The 25,474-nt window shown below is 43.8% G+C and overlaps 1 protein-coding gene across 1 annotated transcript in view; it reads left to right on the top strand.

The window, feature by feature from the left end:
• Nucleotides 1-25,474, top strand: part of LRP1B (LDL receptor related protein 1B) — a 1,375,759-nt gene that overhangs the window by 791,019 nt on the left and 559,266 nt on the right. The window contains exons 26-27 of the mRNA XM_006028602.1: nt 2,726-2,890; nt 3,551-3,795. Of these exons, the coding sequence (XP_006028664.1) occupies nt 2,726-2,890; nt 3,551-3,795 (410 nt within the window). The remainder of the gene's footprint in view (nt 1-2,725; nt 2,891-3,550; nt 3,796-25,474) is intronic.

Here is a 25,474-nt window from a genome sequence, read left to right as displayed (position 1 = left end):
TCATTGCCAAATTTTAACAAATACACATCACAGACACTGTCTGTTGAATCAGTGTATTTATCCACAGAGTTTTAAATATAGAGTAACATTTTGTAGATATGATAATGTTGTTGGTTTTTTTAAGTCTTTACTTTTTACCTGTAATGAAGCATACTTCAGGTATCATTCCAATGGTAACTTTCTTAAATATGTTCACTTTTATCACTTAGCAATTGGATGTGTGGATTTATTTATTTTTTTAAAGAAAATAAATATTTTAAACACACAATTGTAGAGCAGCATCTTCAGTGGCTTTACACAGCAAGGTATGTTTTCAGTAAAGTTGGGTGTTGGACCAGTCAAATAAAGTTTGGTCAATTGACTGGTCACATATTGGTCAAACTGTAAAAAATTGCCAGCAGGTGGAAATAATACACAGAAAAAAAGCACAAGTTTTACATTAAGAAATGTGTCAAAAACAATTTTAAAAATCATATTTCTGATAAGAAAACTACAAAAAACCTACTATAGCAGGTTTGTTTGGATTGCTTTTGTAAAATTGCTATAATCTTTGACAACTCAAAAAAGATGCAGCCAATTGACTGGTCAGTTGACTGGCTTGCCAACTGTAGTCTGGTGACAGAGACTGTGTGAAGAGAAGAAAGTGAATGCTCTGTTTAAATGGGCCTGTAGATTTATTTTGAACATTAAAAAAAATAGTTATTTACAGGTCAGTGCCTAACCTCTTTAAATTGCAGACAAATTTTTAGTAGGGCTCAGCAAGTCAAAAAGAGTTGACATAAGCTTTTGGTAGCTGTGAAAAGACATACTGCCTCCTAATCAACCAGTACGTGCAGTGTGGAAAACAAACAGTTTGCTCTAAATATTGCCTGTTGAAGTATACAGCTCTTGATTATGGAAGCTAGCAAACCCCAGAGTATTTCCTTTGTCTGAGAAAGCATAGATATATTTCCAATGTTCAAGCATCAGTAATGATAGCATTGAATTCCACGGGTGACTGTCATGCCCCCTGGTGGCAACACAACCCTTATCCAGCTCTAGAGGTGCCCTTCTCTTCTTACTTACTGCCATGCCATGACACAATGTTTTGATTGGAACGGAGGCTGCTTAATGGGTCCTAGAGCAAGCCCCAGTTCTTTTAGATGCCAGCTAGCTGTTCCAGGCCCTGGCTGGTCTCCACCGTGACCTTGCTAGGTGGGCACTGAAGGCATCTGTTATCTTTAAGGGCTAATTACAGCCCCTATAGCCATGCCTTGCTAGTGTTACTAATTAATGACTTCATTGGGCACTTCACCCCAATACAACACCAGGCCACCTCATGTCTTTATGCCCTAATTGGGGCCTCAGCCTTGCCAGCCTCTGCCCCTTTTCTCTTGCTGGTTCCCTTAGCCTAGACCTACTGTGCTGGGCCTGACTCTGGGTCCTAGCCTGAGTCTCTCCCTCTCAGGTTGCTCCCTGCTTGGGCTCCAGGCCACTGGCCCCGATTCCACCCCTCTAGGACTGTCTGTCTCATTCACAGGCCACCATGGCCATGGTTGTGCCCTCCCTGAGCACTGGGCTGCCTCGCCCTTGTCCACCTCTTGTCTGAGCTACACTCCAGCCTCTCTCTCTCTCTCTCTCTCTCTCTCTCTCTTTCTAGGCTTTTTAGACCTCATCATTGGGTCTAAGCCCTGAATCAAGGCCCCTAGCAGGGCTTTAAACACTGGCACCCCACTGTGGGTTAAACCCCTAGGTGCCCTGCTGTGGCCTCTGCTCACTCCCCTTTCTGCCATGTCCAAACCACCAGTTGAAACTAACCAAGGAGGGGGTTCTGGCAAACACAAACCAAAGCCCCTCTGGATCCAGACATAAACAGTGGCTACCTGCCTGCATAACAAGGCTTCCCCTTATCCCAGGTAATGTTCCCCTGTAGGGCAGTAGCACTCTGTTCAGCTTCCTCAAGATAGCCATGGTGCCAGCTGGGCGCTCTCCTGCATTCTCCCTGCTCTGCAGCTCTTGCCTCTAGGGCCAGGCTGCCCCTCCTGACTCTGGCCCTATGTTTATATACCATCCTGGCCCTGCCCTCTGCCAGTCAGGTGCCTCCCTGAGCTGCCACAGGTGTCTCCTGGTTCAGCCTGTTGGCTCAACTGCAGAGTGACTTACTATTGTTGATCTTTTCTGTGCTCATATCTCATCTCCTATGCTGGGCTCTAGCCCATGGTGCTACTGCTGCACAGCTAGCTCTTTGGTAAATGCTTGCATCAGGTTAATCCCCAGGTACCTGTTCCCTGGCAGCTTATAACGAGCAGCTTTCCCTGCCTGAGGCTCTCTGCTGCTCCTTCACCCTTAAAGTAACAGGAGACTTTGGCTCTCTGTTACAATGATCAAGTAGTAACATTAAGAAAGAAAGGAATTGTATAGCTAGATAACTATAAAAAAAACCAAAATGCTTTTTTTCCCCATTTTCATAACTGTCTTGAAATGGCAAAGCATTATAATCATAACACACTTTCTTCATTTCATCTTACCTCCTAATGAAAATGTTACAGGTTGCCAAAGACTCCCTTTGTAACTTAGTTTCTTTTGAGATATTTCAGATATTTAAGTATTAAGTTATTTTTCCCTTAATTATCTTTTTAAGTACCATATATGCACAGCTTCTATATATATAATTTGTCTGCTTTGTTATGATTTTACCCAGATGTTCAAGTATGAGCTTTTTTCCTTTCTTCCTTCTTTTGTACAGTATTCTGTTTTGGACAGACTGGGATGCTAATTTTCCTCGCATTGAGTCTGCTTCCATGAGTGGTGCAGGAAGAAAGATCATATATAAAGACATGGGTACTGGAGCTTGGCCTAATGGTCTTACTGTTGATCATTTTGAAAAAAGAATAGTCTGGACAGATGCCAGGTAAAAACAGTTACAACGTGAATTATCAGTTTTCTAGGGCTTGTTGTTATATATGGAATCTGATGTAGACTGCAGAAGATATGCTACATTACTGATCTTAAAATAAATGTGTTATACATGAGCTGTCCAAAGTTTGATCTTTAGCCCATTAAAGCCAGCATTTAGCCAATGACTGCATCATGTACAGGATAAGGTCCTTAATATACATTTGAAATTATTATGAATGAATAAAATACTTTAAAAAAAGATGTACAATAGAGCAAATCCTACTTATCTTCCTGCAAAAAATAGTCATTGACCCATTTAGGAACTACATACATGTCAAAGGCCCTATTGCTAATATTTTAAAAATATATTTAAAATCATGCGAATAAAAATTAGTGGTTTTGTTTTTATATTTCAAATAAATTGAGATAACTTGTATTTTAATTTTGAAATAATACAAGCAGAAAAAAACCCATTAAAAGCAAGGAACCCTAGATCATGTATGCTTGAGCCACCCAAAGGTAATATTTGCTCTAGCTGAGTTTGTAATAATTATATAATGGAAAAAATCTTTAAAAAGTGAAGAATATTCGCTGCAGAGCTGAATTATTTTCTCATATTGGCTAAGCTGTCTTGATTTTATATTGGTTTCTTTTAATTTGGTTTTTCTTGTAGGTCAGATGCTATTTATTCAGCGTTATATGATGGAACTGGCATGATAGAGATCATACGAGGTCATGAATATCTTTCTCATCCTTTTGCTGTTTCTTTATATGGGAGTGATGTATACTGGACTGACTGGAGGACCAATACATTGTCAAAAGCTAATAAATGGACAGGCCAAAATGTCAGTGTGATACAGAAGACAAGTGCACAGCCTTTTGACCTTCAGATATATCATCCAAGTCGTCAGCCACAAGGTAACCTAAAAATAATGATATGTTATTTGTTGAAGTAAATGTATACTTATGATTCATATGCCGAGGCATGCTCACTTGCCCTTCTCAGGCATTATCCCATTTAATTCCAATGTTTTTAATTGGTTCTTCTCAGCACACTTGCCTATGAATATCAGCCAGTCTTGGTTACTGTTATGTTCTGAAAATTACTCAACAGATTAAAAGATCTCACTGTTTTTATTATGCTTCCATCGCTGTTCTTTACTGTTCGACTGAAATAGTTTTTTTGTATTTTTAACCAAAGTAAATGTGATGTTAAAATAACAGTTGGGGTCACTAAGCCTTGCTTTTTACATTTCTGTAGGAAAATATAATTTTCTGTGAATTATATAGTTCTTCTTCTCCACATAAAATCTTTCTCACCCATAGCCTTCTTGCCTACTTCTCCCAGGACCAACAGATATCCTTTCCCGCCCAGCCCCCCCTACCCTGACCCCTCAATATTCCAGATGACCAGTATAAGTGAAGTTCTGTCCAGTTGTAACTCTGTGCACCTGATGGCAGGTTCCTTGAGTTCATTCAACAACCTATTCTATTATACAATTATACATTTCAATTTATATAATGTCTTCTTAGAAGAGTAAACTCAATAGTTTGGGGTAGGAGCTTGTGCAAGGTTTTTTTTTCTCACTACCTAAGAAAAGAACCAAACAGTTTCTTGGTAATAAGCAAAATCTAAACAGAGGTCACACTGTAACAGTGTCATCTTCATTTACTTGGAGGGGGAAAAAAGTAGCTGTGAAATAACTTTTTTGTCTATTAATTTCTCATAAATTAAGACTTTTTTCACTTAAAAATTATTCTAATAATTTAAAGATCACATATGTATTCATTATCTATAAAAAATGTTAAATAGTATTACTGTAATTTCTGATGAATGAATCTCTTATTCACACCGGTTAGTCAATCTGACAGATTTTATTAGATTAACTAAAATACAGTAGTTGGAAAAATTCTTTTTGCAAACGTTTGGGTACAAACATCCTTCTACAGGCAGAGGGAGCATCTGCAGTTGTTTTATGCACTCCTAATGGGATAGAACCCAGTATGCAAGAATCCAGGTCAGTGAAAATGCCAATGCATGGCAGTGAGAATCAGAGGGGGTAAGAGACAGGTGGCAGGGGGAGGAGGGAAAGGAAATTGTGACCTGGTGATGAAATGTAGCTGTTAAATTGTAGAGAGATTACCTGGGGTATCAGATGTTAGGCAGGTTATAATGTGCCATAAATCCAATGTCTATATTTAGTCCATATTTTTGTATCCAGTAGACTGATGAAGCGAGGTTTGTAGGCTCATCTGTGAAAGGTGTTTTGTAAGTTCCCTTTGAGGATTAGAACTGAGATTGGAGAGAGAGTGGTTCTCTTGTGAGAAGTGTGTATCCACCGGTAATTGGTATTTCTGTCTTTGATAGATTTTCAGTGTGCATTCATTCTGGTATGCAGTTGTTGTTTGGTTTCTCCTGCATATTTTCCATCAGGTCATTTAGTGCACTAGATGAGATATATTACATTTCTGGAGGTGCAGGTGTAAGATCCAGGAATGGTGTAGTTATTGTGAGAGCGGTAGAGATATGTTGCCAGAAATATAGATTTCTTGTCCTGGCATGGTCTAGATTCATTTGGTGTGGTTTGGGCCATAACCACTTCACCAGAAGCAAATTTCCTATGCCCAAACCACACCAAATGGATCCAGACCATGCCAGTGTCACAACCCAGTGATTTTTTGGTGCCTTGGCACTATGGAATTTCCTGGCCACATGAGAGCTCCTTTGCACGGCAGCGTGTTCTGCTGCAATTAAGAGCCCGCGTGTAGGAGAGTTCCTGCCAATTTACAGTTTCCTTTGCAGGATGCATTTCTTCTTTGCAGCACAGAAATGCATGGTGCAAAGAGTTCCCGCTATTCGGATGTAAATTTGTGCCCCGCTATTGGCCAGTGCTAAATTATTCACACGTGGCGGCTAGTAATTGGCTCGCTGGCAGTTTAAAATTCCGCGCGACTTCCGCCCAAGTCGAAGACGCCGGCTTCGAATTGCGGACGGATTAACTGGCTTGGGCCCCGCCAGCTGGAACAACTCGTGTGGTTGTTCAGATGACCAGACCACCTGCGTCGTGATTGCAAGCGGTGCGAGTAAAGTTTTTTGCAACCAATAAGTTGTGTCTGCCTCTCCACTCACCAGCCCGCCCTGATGTACGAGCATAACTCGAGTCGGCCCTGGCCGTCTGAGACAGCCAGGACAAGAAATGTAAAACTTGCCAACATATCTCCACCACTCTATGGGAGTGAGTTCCCCACTGTCCCAAAGAACATGGGATGGGGAAAGAGAGGGGAAGTAGCACTGGACCCCAGGAGAAAAGTAGATGGCCCGGGAAGGGCTGAGAGGCCTACTGTGGGGCAAATATCCCAGCAGCACCAGAGGAGCAGTGGCCAACTCCCATGGCTCCGGCCATGTTTTAAGAGCATGTGCTGGGTTCAGATGGGCAGATATCTGGCTGCTACTGGTACAAATGGAAGCCCCAAGTCAGCTCCAGCAGAAAGCCAGAAGCCAGGTGAGAGCTGGCATACCAGGGAGATCAGGCATGCCAGAAAAAGCCTGCACACTGGGGAGGACCAGCAGCTTGAGGAGAACAGGCATGCTGGAAAAAGCCTGCACACCAGAAAGAACTTGTTTACTAGAGAGGCCTAGCAGCTGGAGGACAACTGCCATGCTGGGTAAAGCATGCATTCCAGGAAGACCAAGAGAAGCCTGCACAGTGGGGAGGGCTGGCAGCCAGGAGAGACTCAGCACATCAGCGAGAGTCAACAGACTGAAAGTAACTGGCTTGGAGGCAAAGGCTGGCTAAATGTAGAAAGCCAGCCCCAGAGGGGGCATTAGAAAAGTGTTAGAAGTCCAGACAAATGGAGGGGTGTCCAGCAACAGGGGAACCAGCGCAAGATCCCCAGACAGAGGAGAACATGAGAAGAATATTCACTGCAGAGCTGAATTATTTTCTCATGAGAACATGAGAAGAGTACCAGGATCTACAGTGAGTGCTTCAAAGGAGATAGCAACTAACTATGAGTGGAGGAAGCTTGAAGTTCCAAGTACATTATCTTCTCAGTTATTGGAGTGGACTGACCATTTATAACTATTGACCATGGATCTTTAGGAAAAGATTATTCTTCCATTTTTTGAGAACTTTAATTTTCCTTGCATCAGAAACATCTGGTCGGTGAAAGGATGGAGTACAAGGGGAGGTAGGAGCCCTGGGAAGACAATCACTGGGCTTGCCTGAGCAACATAGACCCATTGGGAGCCTTCTGCTCAAATAAATTATACCAAAGTTGTGGCAGGTGGGAACAGAAGTTACTAGTGAAGCCCCAGTCAGCCAGGAGGAAGACTGTGACACTAATACCTATACAATGCTGATTGTGTGTCTTATACACACTCCCACAACTGATCTCAGTTGCATGATTTTCTATAAGCAAGCTAATTTAGATCAGGAGTGAACAGTATATGTGTTCACCCTTTGCGGGGTACAGGCAAGCAGGCATCCTGTGCTGGTCAAAGTCTGCAGGTTGGGGGCACTCCTTCCCACTTCCCATCATATCCTGTGGGCTTCCGGGGCTGCTGGAGACTGCCAAGTGCAGCCAAATTTTCAGGTCACCCCCAATTGGCTGCTGGGCATGGACAAGCATGCCCCCACCCCCTTCTATGTCACCTTGGACCCCCCACTCCAACCCCACACACCACCCTGAAGCTTCGAGAAAAGCCCCAGATAAAGTGCCCTCCATCATGAATTGCACGTGCCTCCATGTCCCAGCCTACCACCATCCAGCTATGGTGTTCCACTGCCTGCATCCAAGCACGTAGACCCAAGATCAGTGGTGTGTCCTGCTTGTCATCCTGTGCGACTCTTGCCAGAGGCTACAGAACATCACATGCAGCCATTTGGACATGATCCAGCAATCGGTCACTATGAAACATGGCTTCCTGCCCATTAATGAGCAGTCATATATGGGTCCACCTACTGCACCCTCCAAGCATCCTGGACTGGCCTACCAACTTCCACATAGACATCAAGGATGAGGCCACCCAGGATGCCAGTGTGCTCTGGCACCACCTCCAGACCATTGGATGCTGGTCCTGGCCCTGCATCACCAGCAGCAACTGATAGGAGCAGATTGTCCTAGGCACCCAGGATGATAAACAGTGGGACCTTTTGCATGTGCTGGGCCGCCTTCATGGAAATCATCACCCAGGTGGCTCTCTACATCATATGCCAGGAGGTCAACATGTGGCCATCCTTCACTCCAGACAAGTGGGTGGCCATCACCATCATGAAGTTGACCACCCCCAGCAGTCTCCACTACATAGCCAACCAGCTTGGCGTGGGCAAGTCCGTGGCCAGAGAGGCTGTCGTGGAGGTGAGCCTGGTCATTCAGAATGTCCTGGCCAACTGCTTCATCTGCCAAGCCAACCTGCAAGAGGTGGTCGCTGGCTTCCACCAAATGGATATCTCTAACTGCATGGGGGCAGTGGACAACACCCACATCCCCATCTTCTGCTTGCTCCAAGGCACTCAGGCATTCATTAACTGAAAGGACTACTTCCCCATTGCCCTGCAGGGCGTTGTTGACCACCAAGGTCTTTTCATCCTCATCTTCACTGGCTGACCAGGCAGCACCCATGATGCCCACATCTTCCAAAACTCCCCACTGCCACAGATAATGGAGAGTAGATGCTATGCTCCTGGAGTCCCCAACTATATCAGTGCTGTTGTCCCTCCCCATATCATTGGGGATCAAGCCTAACTTCTCCTGTCTTGGCTCATGAAGCTCTACATGGGGCAGCTGCACCACCAAAAGGAGCACCTCAACTTCTGCCTAAGCAGGTGCCATATGACTATGGGGAGTGGTGGGGAGGTCTTCTGTGAACCCTGGGCAAAGCAGATACAGTGCACAGACCAGTCATGGTGCACCGTGCATGCACAGCACTAGCCCCTCAGCAGCCTGGGTATAGGTATCCCCAGACAACAGATGCCCCCCCCCGCCACATGTGGAATCTCTTCTCATGCCAGTCCCACAGCTCCTGGTGCCAGGAATAAGCTATGCTTGCTGTCACTCAGAGGCAGTGTCCAAAGCCTCCAGCATCTCCTTCTTGCTTCTTTGATGCCTCCAATGGTGATCCCTCATGCTCTTTGCAGCTGTGCAGCCCCCTGTCCTCGAACTAGCATCACATCCTCCATGCGCTGTCCTCCATTGCACAGGTGGTATTTCTGCTGTTTGACAAGGGAGAAACAGAGCTTTTGTGTGAACTTGTAATGTTTGCTAATAAAATGAAGTATAAGGGCAGGAACCTTGGACCCCGCCCCCCCACCGACACTTCCCTGGGCACTCATGCAGAGATGATCAGGTGATTTCAGTATGTCCTCTGTCTTGACTCTGTCTCTCCCCAATCCTGAGGCCAGGAGCCGTGCTGCTGCTCTCCACCCAGCACAGCAGAGACCAAAGTCCCAGCTGTTTTGTGGGTGGACAGCAGACCCTGCAGTGGTGCTATGGGCTAGGTTGCCAGGAAAGAAGAGGCTACATCCCCCTTCAGAAACTGTGGCAGGCATCTGCTCTAATCCCTCAGAGGGTTTGGGGTCCTGGAGTCCTGCAAAGATTCATACCATCCCTGGTGAAGGCAGGAACTGACCACTCTGGGAGATCCTGGCAGAGCTTTTAAACCACCCCCTCCTTCTCTTACAGGAAAGATGTTTTAGCTGTGTATCCATGCAGGAGCAGTACTTTGTTCCTGACATTTCCTTGGTAAGAGTTGGCTGGTCCTGGAAGGATGAGGTTCATCACTGTTAGGCTGCAAAGTAGGCTGGAATGCTAGAGGACTATGATCTAACTTGAATTGATAAGGACACACTCCAGAAGGTCAATGCGTCAGTCTAACCTAAATTGATCTGAACTAAGTGCACCTTACACCAGGTCTGTCTTAGACCACTTTTGTCATTTTTAGACTGGTCTATATACATCGAACATTGTATGGTTGTGAGTTTAGATCAATCCACTTTCACTTAGAATGGTATAAGTTTAATGTATGTATGTGTCCATAATGTGGGCTTGAAAATTCCATTTCCTCTATCTGTCCCTCCCTCACTTCCTTGTTTTAGTTTCACTTTATTTTACTTGTATTCATTCTTGCAGTATACAACTTAGAAAAGCTAGGGAATAAGAATGTTGCTTGTGATTGGTGCATTCTCCAAGGAAACCAAGGAATAAGAGATCAACTTTAAATGATCAGAAATCTTGATGTTTGCCATTTCATTATAATTTCATTTTGACACCTGATTTCCATTCATTTGAGGTTGTTTCCACTCTAAACATTGTTTGTCATTTTTCCCAAGATGTGGCTAATAGGGAATACACTGATCAAACTAAAAACAGATCAGCAATCTTGATCAAAAAAGCCTTAAAAAAATCCTGATGTCATTCATTCAATTAGTCCACCTTTGCTCTCCAATATTTGCAGCCTATTTTTCCAGTATATAGCAAAAAACAAAAAATAACAAAAAAGTTGTAAATTATAGGGGGTTATAGTAGGTCACAAACACGGTGTAGCACAAGTTGAATACTAAACAACAGTGTCATAATGTTACAACAAAAGCTAATAGCATGCTGGGATGTATTAAGAGGAATATCACAACGGGTTATGGGAATTGATACTTTTATTATAGTCTGCATTGCTGAGGCTTCACCTGGAGTATCATGTCCCCTTCTGATCCGTGAAAAACATGGACAAATTAGGAATAATTCAAAGGAGACTAACACAAATTATTAGAAAATTAAAGAACATGATATAAAAAGATGTTAGATAAAATGAGGATTTTTTTTTCTTTTTTTGTAGTCTGGAGAAGAGAAAACTGGGGAAAAATTTGATAATAGTTTTCAAATACAAGAAGGGTTGTTATAAAGAGGTTGATCCTCAATTGATTTCTTTGTACATACCAGAAAGGATGAGAAATGATGGCTTTGCATTAAAAAAGGTAGATTGTATTCCACCAGTATTTTCTAAGGTGTTTTACAGTATTTTTAATTTACTATACTAAGCAGTTTGTTGAAATGCAAAACTTTAGGGTTCCTGTACATGAGTGTGGAGGCTGCTCTGACATGCTGTAATTACAGTGCATCAGAGCAGACTCAGTCGAGTCTGCTCGATTGACACTCTGGCAGCATCCAGCGTCTCATGTATCAGTGTCCCTTCATTTTAAAATGGCGACGGGGCACTTGAACTAAAGCTCATCAAACGAGCTTTAGTTGAAACACCCCCACCACCATTTTGAAGTGTGGGGACACTGATACATAAGATGCTGTGGCACTTTAATTAGAGTAGCTCTAAGAGCCACTGTAATTATAAAGTGCCACTCCCTCCCCCACCCCTGGAGCACATGTTAAAGTCCCCTTAGTGTCAAGAATCTTTGATATCATAAATAAAATAGATTTACTAGCCATAGTATTAATGCATCTGGATGTCTAAGATGTGGTTCATGACTTCATGATTTTTTGGAGGAGTTCACTGGAGAAAAAAAGACAGGAAGCATTACAGTAGAACTCTTGTTCTACCTACATATTGGGAACAAAAGGTTAGGTACATGGCTGCCCTTAAACTTATTGATTGTACTTCAAATTTGGTGTTTAGGGACTCAGTAGAAAACCTTTGAAGTCACTAAGAGCACTTTCATTGGCATTAAAGTATCTGAATTGTATTTAGGTGTCCAACTGTGGATTAAAAAAATAGTATATGTTTTGTTATTCAAAAATGTATTGTGGTTTGGATGGGTTTATTTTCTGGATTTTTCCCTGAAAAGTGAGGGATAATAGTTTCAGTTTTCTAAATTCTCAGATCTCGGTTCCTTGGAAAAGAAAGAATATGTTGGGTTATGTAGCCATTTGCATGCCGTGGTTATATTAGGAAGTCACACTTTAAAAAGACACTTTCATACTTGGGCAACCATGAAAATGAGAAAGTTTGTACAAAAGTAATTTACTTTGGCAGTAATGTTCAGTGTTCCCTTTTATACTTGTATATGTGTCACAGTGTAGGGTCCCCAGGTATGGCTGTGATACCCCTAGGGCTTTTTGACCATGCCAATCCTGCCCCACTGGCACTTTCTTTCTCTCCTGCCATGTCTTGTTGATAATTCTAATAAATCGGGAAGCTGCCTTCAAGCTTGTATTCTGGACACGGTCTTGATGGACCCCACTGAACCCTGTGGGTTCTTAGACCCCTTTTGGGTCCCGCTTTAAAATGGATGCCTCCCAGGACACCCTCAGCTTTATGGGCTAGATGCGTGGCTCCAAAACCACCCTTTTACCATGCCCCAAGCCTCGCAAATGGTATTAAATGTTCTCTCTCCTGGGGCTTTGCTATAGTTCAGCCTCTTGTCCTCACCAGGCTCTCTGCAGGCCTGCCTCTGTGCCCCACAATGGTGCTGCGCTCTCCACAGCCCCACACTGGCACTGGGGTCTGTTCACCCACTTTGGCAGTGCTCCCTCTGGCACTGGGGACTGCTCACCCCCTTGTTGCTGCACCCCTCTCTGGTGCTGGGGTCTCTGTGCCCCACACTGATGCTGGGCTCTCTGCATCCCTGTCTCTGTGCCCCACACTGGCACTGGGGTCTTTTTATCCCCTTATCGCTGCGCACTTCTCTCGCACTGGGGTCTGCTCACCCCCTTATTGCTGCATCCTTCTGTGGTGCTGGGGTTCCCACACTGTAATGGGATCCCCAATGAGGCCTCCTCCTTCCCCAATAGCCTCAGCCCGAGCCACCGGTGTATAAAAAATCAAACTTCTCCCAGCATTAAGTGCCTTGTAGGCCAGGGTCTCTGGTGACCTCCTGGAGCCCCTTCATCCTACTCAGAGAAGAACAGGCAGTCAAGCCTCTCTGGTGAGCTTCTTCTTTGAGAGCTCCTTCCCCCTTGGCTGCTGACAGAGAACTCCCTCTCTAGTTCCAGCCCTGGGGTTTATATAGGCAACCAGCCCTGGGGTTTATATAGTGAATTTTAAATTGCCCCCCCCCCCCCCAACCTCAGAGCATATGTAAAAATGCCTGATGTGTTTAAACTGACTTAATTAACAATAAGAAATTTGGTACAGGTGATTGGAAGGAATATAATACAAAAACATAGACCCTGTAACCAATTCTTGCTTTGAGAAGCTTTTAAAACTGTATAATAATAAAAGAATGCTCTGAACATGTGCTAAAGTTATTTTTAATTTTCGTATCTTACAGCTTTGATTATAACATATGTATTAAACACATTTAAAATATTATTATTTATTAACTATTGATTATAATGACATGTTCAGATACAAGATAAAATATGTAAAGAATTAAAAAAAACAAGAAGGCTAATCTAAAATATAGAGTGATGCACTAGAATGTACTGAATCCCTGGAACATGCAACTTTTGGTGCTTTTGTATTGAATCAGTTTTTGTATTTGAAAACACAGTGCACATGTTAACAACTAGAATTAGAACACCATTGTCATTAAAAGCCTCTACTCATATCAGTTGAACTGAACAAGTAATTCAGTCATATACACACATGCACACAAGCACGTGTGCACGTGCACACACAGACACACATGCACACATACATACGTGTGTGTATTTATATATATGTATGCACACATGCACGTGCGTGTGTGTGTGTGTGTGTGTGTGTGTGTGTGTGTGTGTGGATCTATATGTGTGGATCTATATATGTATGTGCTTTCCTTTCCTCATAAAACTTGTTTTCTTGTCCTCTGATCATGTGTGTGGCTCTCCTCTGGATTCTCTCAAGCTTCTCCACATCCTTCTTAAAGTACAGAGCCTAGAACTGGATTCAGTACTCCATATGTGGCCTCACCAAGGCTGAGTACAGTGGGAGGATGACTTACTGGTTTTGTTTGAGATGCATCGGTAGATAAAAGCGAGGGTTTTGTTTGCTTGGCTGGCTGCAGCATTGCACTCATGGCTCGTGTTCATCTTGTGGTCAGTCATGACCCCCCAAGTCTCTTTCATTCATGGTGCTAGTGATTGTAGCTCTGTCAAGCCTATAAATATGATGTGGATCTTTTTCCCTGAGGTGGAGCACCTTGCATTTCTCAGTGTTAAATACCATCAGGTTTTGATCCACCCACCTTGCAAGCCTGTCCAGGCCAGCCTGAATCACCAGCCTATCCTCTAGTGTGATTACGCTTCCCCATAGTTTGGTGTCATCAGCAAATTTAGATTGTTTATACATATGTCATCAGCAAATCCATTTGGTATCATCAGTGAATCCAGATTTTTTTTATTTGTTTTTTTACATATTTATAAACAAAGTACTAGTCCAAGTATGGAACCCTGGGGGGTGCCATGTTGACATGGTTCCCTTGACTATCATTCTCTGGGTCTGACCATGGAGAAAGTTCCTGAGCCATCAGACTCTGAGGTTGTTGAGGCTGCAGTTCCCCAGTTTAACCATGAGGACTTCATGGGAGACCAAGTCAAAGGCTTTTTTGAAGTCCATGTAAATTATATCAGCCTCTTCTCCTTTGTCCAGGTGATGCATCACCTAGTCATAGAAGGAAATGAGGTTGGTCAGGCATGACCTACTTGCAACAAAGTGATGTTGGCTATTGTCAGAATGTTGCACTCCATTAGCCTGGTGTTAATGGTTTCTTTGATTTTTTTTTCCAAATATCCTTCCCTCTTGGGGTGCATTCCATCCAGGCCAGCTGATTTTTGGGTGTCGAGCCTCTCAAGAAGTCCCCTCATGAGATCTTCGCCAATGTTGGGTGTGCCTATGCCCTGGCAATCCTGCATTTTGTTAGGCAGGGTGGTCACCTTGGGTTGGTGGAAACCAACAGAAGTAACCATTAAGGAAGTTAGGTTTTTTTCCTGGATCTTGGTTGTTAGCTGCCCCATTTGTTTTAGCAAGGGCTCAATGTTACCCTTGTTTTTCTTTCAACTACCCACATATCTAAAGAAAGACTTTTTGTTCTCTTTGATTTCCACAGCCATTTTGAGTTCAGTTTTGGCCTTCAGTTTCCTAGTTTGCTCCCTATAGGTATGGGCTACTGCCAAATAATCCTCTTTTGTGATGTTACCTGACTTTCAACCCTTGTAGGCTTTTCTTTTCAGATACAGGAGGTCCATTAGTCCCCTATATAGCCAAGGGGGTCTCCCAGCCCTTTACTACCTTTCCTATGGGCTGGGATGGACTTCCATTGTGCTTTAAGGATTGCATTCTTATGAAGTGACCACTCATCATGGACTCCCTTCTCTGTTAGATTCTGATTTCTCAGGGCCTCGGCAACCAGCCTCCTGAACTCTAGAATGTTGGCTTTCCTAAAATCAAGGATTTCTGCATTGCTGATTGATTTGCCAGCTTTGCGATGGATAAAGAAAGTGATCAATTCATGATCACTGTCTCCTAGCTTCCCTTCAATTCTCAGGTTGCTCACTAGATCACCTTCTTTGGCCAGTACCAGATCCAGGAGTGCCTTACCTCTTGTTGACCCATTTCTTCTTGAGACAAGTAGAGTTCCCCAATTCAAGTGAGAAAGGTACACGATAGATCCGATTTGGTAGTGTGCTCCTCCCATGAGATGTTAAGGTAATTAAAGTCACCCATGCCAACCATGCATGGGTTGTCTGGGAATGGAGAAAGAAGCAGAGGTGCCTCTGAGGGAGGGTAAGGGGTGGAAGTTTTACCCACTTTAGAGACTTGGGCACCTATACTTGTGCAGTGAGGCTGCTCCGAAAAGTTGTAGTTAAACTGCCCCAACTGCCATTTTTCAGCATCGGGACCGTGATACACATGATGGTCCAGGCACTTTAATTACAGCAGCCCTTGGAGCCAAAGGATAGGGGGACAGACAGCTGTTGTGGTTCCTGCTGTGGAACTGGAGTCTGCCCTGTTGTTTCTTCATGCTGCACCACTCCCACTCAGCCCCCAGTCTCCCTCCTGCACCACTCTACTGTACTCCTCCTCACCTTGGCTCCACAGTGGCAGGCTTTGTCCCTGCTGCAGCCTGAGGCCTGGAGCATGGTTCCAGTCTGGCCCTGTAGTGACTGTGGCAGGGAGCTCAAACCATGGAGCCATGCTCTATGCCTCAGGCTATAGCATGGATGGAGCTTGCCAGCATAGAGCAAAGGTAAGGGTTGGGGTGGAGGTGCAGGTGGGTGGGTGGATGAGACCTTGTGGGGCAGAAACCTGATACTGTGGGTGGCAGAAGCAGCATGGAGGGGGAAGTAAGGAGAACAGGGAAAAGAAAAGTGGAGCAGCCTGGGGGCAAGAAGGAGGCTGGTACAATGGAGGGTTAGTGGGGGGTGGGGGACAGGTAGCAGGGAGCAACTGCCTGCTTCTCTCACTGCCTGTCCCATTACTGATCCCTGACTACCCTACCATGAGCTCCCCACTACTGCCTCCCCCCTGCCTGACCCCTACCACCTGTCCCATTACTTCCTCACTCATCACCTCCCATACCACCACCTGCAGTAGTGGGAGGGGGGAGGGGGGGACTTAATAATTAGATTCCATAAATGGAATATTATACTAAATTTGTAAATGTTCTGTGTGTAGTATCTAATTATTGGGTGGCCATCTTACATTCAGGGTCATAGTATTTGGGTAAATACAGTAAATAAAAAATGGCTAAATGTGCTTTTGTATAACACTCAACTTGATCTTTACTCTGGAACCACAGATGTTTGTGAAACCTTTTTCTCAGCTGTTTCACCTTGTTCTGAACATAAATCATTGAAAAAACTAGCACTTAAATTTTAGTCAACAGCACGAGGGGAAGAACATACTGAAAAGTGATCAAACAACTTTTTTAGGCTGAAACCTGTGATTATGAGAAGGCCAGATCATCAACTATTTCTCAGGGGTTTCATCTGATATCTGAAAAAAAATGACTGCAGGAACTGTATGTGCTGTTTGAATTTTTATGGTCTGAAAATTAGGGCAAGCAATAGAATAGCCGATGAATATAAACTATACCAATACCATCGGGCTCAGTTATAATTACAACATCAAAAACATTTAACTTCATAGCATTGTTTTGTTATGATCTTCATAAGATATTCTGTTGAGGCCCATACTACCAGCTGTTAAACGTAATAACCTTTTATGGAAATGTGGCTGAAGACGCAGATGAGCAAAGATTACTTTTTTTGGTATTTCTTCCCTTAGTTTGAGATTTAATCATAAGCTGTTTGAGGAGGATGGGGGTGGTATACTTTAAAAAAATGATTAAAATATATAATTTTTAATCCTTGAAATTATAAATGTTTTTCTGGAGGGTTCAGGGTCTTAGTCGCATTGTCTTGGCAATGTATGTGTCCTGCCTGTTTCACTCTAAAATATACGTTCTTGTTGACAAAATGGAAGTGCTGGCAGAAAGTTATTTAACTGGAAGTAGTAATAGTATGATATTATTTTTTCCATAGTTAAGATTGCAGGTTACTTCCATTATAATATCCCATTTAAGCCCAACTGTACCTGGGATATGAGAAATATCATGTTTAATATGAAGGCAAAGGAAAGAGTTTGTGCAAAGTACAGAAAGAAATCATCAAGGTATTTTTTGTTATACCGATAGTTTGTTTTTAGATTCTTCATAAGGGTGGAGTGATAATGTGTGAACCCTGGCATTAGTTAGAAAGTTTAAATTACATCAACTGATTTTTTAAATATAACCTGGTACTTTATCTATGTAATATTCTTCCTTATAATACTATTCTTGCCAAAATTGTTGAGAGATTTAGTGTAGTGGCTAGGTTTGTTAGCTTTGTGTCAGTTGGTAAAGTTTCAGTTCTTTTGTTTTCTGTGTTTTCAGATAAATATAATTTTAGATGTTACAACTCAGAACTCTAAAAAAGGATTTAGAAATGAACATATGCAGTTGTATGTATACTAACAGTATTGTTACCAGCAGTCCCTCCAAGTTGAGGATGATGTCCACGAAGCTTGATGGGTCCTCAGGTGACTGAGGAGCCCAATTCTGGATACACATGTTCTTCAGCCATGGGGGCATGTTGTTGCGCAGGGGAGTGGGATTCACAGCTCAGGGTTGGTTTCCTTCACCTTCCTCTGCCACCACCATTCTGTGTCAGTATCAAGTCATTGTGCCTTGAAGTAGTGCATGCCTTGGTGGACCAGGTGGTGTCACACCAAACGGTCAGCAGCTTGCTCCTCCCAGTCATTGATGTCAATGCCTCCATGCTTGAGGGTAACCTTGAGCATGTCTTTGTATCATTTTCTTTGACTTGCCTTTGAGCATTGGACAGTGGAGAGTTGGAGAAAAGAATCTGGTGAGGGATGCAGTTCTCAGACATCCAGACTCAGTGGCCCGTCTATCAGAGTTGATTTCTCAAGAGCAAGGCTTTGATGCTGGTGGATGCAACTTCATGGAGGACACTTGGACTGGTCCTGCAGTCCTCCAATTTGATCCCTGGGATTCGACACAAGCACCACTGGTGCAAGCTTTTGAGGGTCCTAATGTGCCATCAGTAGATGGTCCAGATTTCACTGCAGCAGAGGAGGGTGGTCAGCACAGCAGCCTTGTAAACCCCACCTTTGGTGACTTCCAAAGGTCTATTTTTGAAGACATGTTGTCACAGCTTGAAGACGGTGGCACTGGAACAGTTGACCCAGTGCTAGACTTCTTCATCGATGGTAACCCATTGAGAGAGATGGCTGCTGAGATACAGAAAGTGCTCCACTTACTCCAGAGCTTCACTGTCTGTGTAGAGTGTGAGGGATGTTCAGCTGGCCTGGGGAGGGTTGCTGGTGATCCTTTGTCTTGGCAACATTCAAAGAAAGACCAAGTCTCTTATCTACAGCATTGAAGAGATCTAAGGTCACTTGCACATCCTGTGCAGAGTGAGTCATCATGCAGCAGTTGTCCGCAAACTGAAAGTCATGGATATCCTTGGTGGTGACTTTCATTTTTGCCCAGAAGCGCCCAAGATTGAAAGGCTTCCCATCCAGTCATTACTAGATACTGACGCTTGAGGGTAGATCATCTCAGATGAGGTGGATGATGATGGTAAGGTAGATGGTGAACAGGTTGGGGGCAATCACGCAACCTTGTTTGCCCTGGTCTGGATGCGGAAGGCGTTGGTTTCAGATCTTCCACTCCAGACAGTGGCAGTCATATCATCATGCAGGAGCCTCAGCATGGTGACAAACTTCAGTGGGAAGCCAAGGCATTAAATGATGCCACAGAGCTTCATGATTTAAGCAATTGAATGCCTTGGTCAGGTCAATGAAGGTAAGGAACAGTTCTTGATTTTGCTCCCAACATTTTTCTTGGATCTGCCTGGCAACCAAAACCATGTCAGCAGTGCCCTGGGATGGTCAGAAGCCACACTGGGTTTCCAACCCAGAAGGATCTCCTCAGTGATGGGATGAAGGCAGTTCAAGAGGTTGCAGGCCAGGATCTTATCCACAATAGACAGGGGAGAAATTCCCCTGTAGTTCCCACAGTCACATTTATCCCCCTTCTTGTAGATGGTCATGATAGTTGCAGTCTTGAGATCCCTGGGGATGTCCTCTTTGTCCCAAAGGTGGAGGATGAGCTGGTGGAGTTGTGATGTGAGCCAGAAGCCGCCAGCATGGTAGACCTCTGTGGGTATACCATCTAGCCAACAGGCTTTGTTGGTTTTCATCTGTTGGATGGCCCGCTTCAGATCTCTCATGTTTGGTGGATCACCAAGGGAATCTACCACAGGGTGTTGTGGGATGGCTTGGATGGTCTTCTCTGATATGGTAGACTCCCTGTTAAGGAGGATTTTGAAATTCTTCTTCCAACGCAGACAGAGGGTGTCATAATCCTTGAGGAGCCAAGAGTCGTCCTGTGATCAGATGGGGTTTTATCTAATACAGCAGGGTATGTAGGATGTCTAGGTAGCCTGGAAGAAGTTATGCATGTCATACTGGTCAGCGTAGCCATGGATCATGCATGCCTTCTGTACCCACCAGTTGTTCTTCATGTCACGGATGCATTGCTACACCTCAGCCTTCAGCTGGTGGTACACTGCTGTCTTTCACTGAGTTCATGGATGGCTTTGCCAGCCGGTGAATGCTGCACACTTCCACTCAAGGAGATAGTTAATCTGAGTGTCATTGACATTTTACCAGTCCTGGTTCCATTGTGATGTGAATCCAATAGTCTGGGTGCAGGCATCTTGGACAGCAGACTTGAGTTGCTCCCAGTGTGCCTGGATGGAGATATCATCAGCAGTAGGGACTTTCTTTATAGCATTATACAACTGGGCCTGGAACTCCTCCCATTCTCCAGGGTCCTTCAGAGCTGTGACGTTCAGCCACTTCCGGGGAGCCTTCTGGGTCTTCCGGTGTCTTGGTGCCAGGCAGATGTTCATCACTGAGCACACAAGTTGGTGATCTGTCCAGCAGTCTTCATGGCTCTCATGACAAGTATGTCCCTCAGGTCTCTACCTCAGACGATGAAGTAGTCCAAGAGGTGCCAGTGCTCTAACCTTGGATGCCTCCACGTGGTCTTGACCCAGTCTTTCTGGCAGAAGACAGTGTTCATCATGATCAGGCCATGCTGGGAGCATTTGGTCAGGAGCAGGATATCATTGGCATTGGCCTTCCGCACACCATTCTTACCAATAGTTTCACTCCAGGTTTCATGGTCACGTCCAACCCAGGTGTTGAAGTCACCCAGGAGAATGACCTTGTTGTCCCTGGGGATGGAGGAAAGGGCATTGTCAAGATTGGAGTAGAACCTTTCCTTGACTTCCTCATCAGAATCTAGAGTTGGAACCTGTGTGTGATGACAGTGGCACATTGGTTTTGGTTGAGGTGGAGGTGAAGTGTCATCAGACTTTCATTGACACCCGAAGGGAATTCAGGGAGCACATCAGTGATCTTGTTCCTGATGGCAAAACTGACTCCGTGGGTATGGGAGTCACAGTCTGGTTTTACTTTCCAGAAGGTGTACCCTCCACTGACCTCCCTCAGCTGTCCCTCCCCAGCAAGCCAGGTTTTGCTGAAAGCAGCAATGTCAATGTTGTGCCTCGCTAGCTCCCGAGTCATGATGTCAGTTCATCTCTCTGGGCAATCACTCTTTGGGTTGTTGATAAGCGTTCTCACATTCCAGGTTCCAAAGTTTAGCTTTTTCTTATTTCGACCACAGGAATGGTGATCCTGCTGGGTGCAGTTTCCCAGACAGGAGAGATGGGACAGTCTATTTTTGGGGTACCTTTTCTAGCCCCCTCTCCATCGGGTGAGCAGAGGGTATCCTAAAAAGGACTTCTCAGTCATGGATGCAGCTGCAGAAAGACACCCCTGTCCCGACACATGTTCCCAACAACCATCGCACATCCACTGCCTGTGTGCAGATTCTTGGCTGGGGGTCTCCAGGTATCACAGCCCTGCCCCCATTGCCAATCCTTCACTGCCACAGGGCTTTTGGCCCGGACAGAAGCCCGTGCATGGCATGTTTAGTGTGAAGACTTCAGTGAGCAGTCGGGCCCACACGGTCTTGGTGGTTGGTGGCCGGGTTCAGTGGCATGGCGAACCATGATGAGTGAGGCCACTTCTCCATTGCAGCTTTCTTCCACCTTCATAGCTGTTGGGGCCACAACCTTCCCCCGCCTGCTCCGCCGTTGAGGACTTCTTGGATCATTCTTTGTCTAGAACCTCCCCCTTGACCTTGCCACCATGGGTGGCCCTACCAGGAGCATGAGCTCCAGACGGCATCACTCTTGTGGTCAGTGGAACACACAAGCCTCTCCACCACAACAAGGTGATGATCCTCAGAGAGGGAATAACAGTATATGTGGCAATAGTAAGGAAACATTTACTTCACTCTTAAGGTAATTAGTGTTATGATAGTCAATGACTTTTGAAGAAAACTCCAAGAGCAAATATCCACATCTTGTGCAACCCCATCTCAAAAACTACTTCGGCTAAACATTGTCAAGTTATTTTTTGAATAAAATACATTTTAAAGACACATGTTGAGATTAAGTTTAAAACTCAACAGTGATGTATGAATAGATATATGGGTGGTACCCTGGGACAGGTAAAAAGAGTTGGTAACAAAATCTGCTGAAGATAAAATTACAAAAGGCTATAATGGTTTCAAGAAAGATAAACATCAATGGCAAGTGTTGAAAAAGACTAGTAATAATGACATTTAAATTAACTTTCTGTCTAGGTGCTCATGGTGAACCATATGTTCTAATATCTGAGCACCTAAATGGCCATATTTAAATTTTGGTTTGGCATAATTTTGATTTGGCAATAATTTGTAGGGGTAGGTAATTGTGAAAGCACCTCTTTCATTTAATAGTTTATATCCTCTTATCTCTAAGCATATCTTACAGTTGTTGAGTTTTTACTCCCTTTCTCCATTTTCAGATTCGTTGACATAAATGACAGTCCTCCTCTGAGCATAATTGTGGTCTCCTTCCTTCAGAGGTTATTAAACTATTAATATTAATTCAGAAAAGATGAGAATGTTCAATAAATATATATATTTAAAGAATCCAAGTGATCTGCTTATGTCACATGATGATGTTGCTGCATTTTCTAGTCCACTAATAACCAAAGAGGCATAAGAACATGAAGGCAAGAACATTTTTTTAATCTTCTGAACCAGAAAAGTTGCATCAGGATTTTAAGAGAATGGATGAAATACATTTATGGCTCACTGATGTTGATTTTTAATGAACTTAAACACCTTGGCAATTTGAAAAGTGAGTAAAGGCTGTGCCACTGTTCAAAAAGATAATGTGGAATGATTAGGCTAATTATCATGAGATTGACTTAACTTGGATGAGCCCAATCTAAATTAGATCACCTACTCAGGTAAACTAAATTAGTTCAGAATTGGGTTAACTTGGTTTAGCAAATGTCTGAACTGGTTCAGAGGGCAGACTTGGGGCTGGAGAAACCCAACTGTTCACGCCAGCTCTGCACCCGACCCTGACTAAACTATATTTAGCTACCAACCCACTCACAGATGGATGGTGAAATACTTTGACATTTACATTTAAATACTATACTTGCAATTAATACATTCCCTACCTTAATAACATGTAGTTGTTAATAACAGTATTCATGCACTCTGTTGCACCCTGTGAATGTTTTCTCCATAATTATAAGCACTATAGACCTTTTTTTTTGCTTTCCTTTTAAACTAATGCTTAAGATCCTAGAGCATAAGATGGCAGGCAAGAGGGAAGCATACTAACACACCGAGCAGCTGGGAACCTGCCCAATTTGATAAGAGGCCTTTGGGGACTTTTCATTTTATGTAGTGACATTACATTTTTACACACCTCGCATACATCTTTATTATTCACAAAGGAACAATACCAGGTTGTTTGAAGAAAGGTGACTTTCGGTGATCCACAGATCTCATTTCTTAAATATTTCAAAGATGACTTTCCCAGGCATTTTGTTTCTCAATGTTCATTGTTTTAATAATCAGTTTTCCATTTTCCTGCAGATGTATATTAATAAAAAAAACCATGAAACCATACTGCTAATTGCCCTTTTTATACATGGTCTATGCATTTAAGCCAGATTTGGATCATACATATAAAAAGGAAAGATTGGAGTGTGGCCTGATGAGTCAGTTAGGGCCAAATCCTATTTCACCTTTATGGCTGAATCCAGATGTGCAGGCATGTGTGGTTAAACATGAGTTTAACATTAATCAGTGCATGGTGCTGCTAATTTGCAGTGCCAGGGTAAAAATGGCTACCAGGATTTCCCAGTAGCAATCCCCCCACCCCCCAAACCTAGGGAAAAAGCAGCATAAACCATACCAAAATGGCAAGCTGAGATAAATGCAGAGATGGGGGAGCAGGTAGCCCAGGGCTGCCTGCTCTCCCATCTCCATGTGCTGTGGAGACTCTGTGCTGTGGCACCCTGCACCCCAGGTAGCCCTATGAGCTGGGTGTCTCAAGACAGGGAGCAGGCAGCTATAATTTGACTGCTCCCCTGTCTCCGCATGTCTCAGGACAGTGGCTCTGCCACAGAGTCCTGCACTGAGGCACATGGAACCCCAGTGCTAAGGTGCACTGTGCCCCAGCTAGTTGCAGAGCTTCTGAGTGTCCAATGGGCCAGAGGCAAATGTTCTATTGGCTATATGTTTGACAGCCCTGCAGTAGGCTTTTGGGCTAAAAGCTAAGAAGAATTGCTTTCTTCATTGCTTCTGCCAAACAGCTGCCAGTTGTGTTTTTTTCTCCAAAAAAATTTGGGAGGTATGTGCATATCCAAGCAATTCTCTTCTCAGGATCACCAAAATTTGCAGTCCCTCACAGTCAGTGATTATTCTCTTCCATAATTGTCTTATCCGCAAGTCTGAAGATAGCTGACAAGGCCTATCTGGGATCAACAGACACATTTACAACTTGGGCACATTTCTGTGTGGGATAGGTGGCTCTGGGTTCTTAATTAATAGATGGCTCTGGGTTCTTAATACATGAGATCAATGACACGCTGTTTCTGCTGCTTCCACTTTTCTGTCTCCTGTTGTCTTTCTAAGGTTTCAAAGTACTGACATCCTTTGTATTCAGGCTCTTCCTCCATTTGGGGTGAGCCTGGGTAGTAGTCTCCCATGAGTTAATGTCAATGTTACATTTTTTTTAAAGTTGCCCTTGAGGACGTCCTTAAAGTGCTTTGTCTGCCCTCCTCCTGCGTGGTTGCCTTGATTGAGCTGGGAGAATAAAACTTGCTTTAGGAGTCTGGAGTTTGGGGACATCCGGACGCCATGGCAGTCCCAGTGAAGTTGATGTTGGACAATCATCACCTTGATGCTCATGGTGTTTGCTTGCAAGATAATACTAACATTGGTGCATTGGTCTTCTCATTGAATTTAAAGGATCTTCTGTAGGCAGTGTTAATGGTACTTTTCCAGTGACTTGTGATGTCTCCTGTACATTGTCTACATCTCAGCTCCGAACAGTAAGGTGGGGATTATAACTTGATAAACCATGAGCTGTGTTTCTGATCTGTCGTGATCTTCAAATACTCAATTCCTCAGGTGTCTCAAGGTTGTGCTTGCACATTTGAGGTGATGTTAGATTTCTTTATTGATGTCAGCCTTCTGTGAGAGATGCTTCCAAGGTATGGGAAATATTCAGTGTTCTCCAGAGTCTTACTGTGAATCTGAATGACTAGAGATGGGGACTGCTCATTAAGAGCTTGTTGATGGAGGACCTTAGTCTTCTGGAGTACCCCAGTCTTCTGAAAGTTAAGTATCAGTCCTATTTTATTATATGCCTCAGTAAAGACATCAACAATTGTCTGAAGGTCTGCTTCTGAGGCATTACACACTGCAGCATCATCAGCATACTGGAGCTCAGTGATTGAGGTTGGGGTGATCTTGGTTTTGGCTGGAGTTGGCTGAGATTCAACAGCTTACCATCCATTCGGTAGTTTAGCTTCACTCCAAAAGCTTGTTGCCTTGTCAAATGTAGCAGTGCGATGAGGAATATCTTCTTGATTGGAGTAATGACACAGCCTTACTTAACTTTCATCTTAATCTCAAAGGGATTTGTGATTGATCTGTTATTGAGAACCACTGCTTACATGCCATTATGTAGCAGGCAAAGAATGCTGGTGAATTTTGATGGGGATCTGTACTTC

Source organism: Alligator sinensis, unplaced genomic scaffold, assembly GCF_000455745.1.
Source record: "Alligator sinensis unplaced genomic scaffold, ASM45574v1 scaffold533_1, whole genome shotgun sequence".
NCBI classification, from domain to species: domain Eukaryota; kingdom Metazoa; phylum Chordata; order Crocodylia; family Alligatoridae; genus Alligator; species Alligator sinensis.
This window is presented reverse-complemented; position numbering and strand designations above follow the sequence as displayed.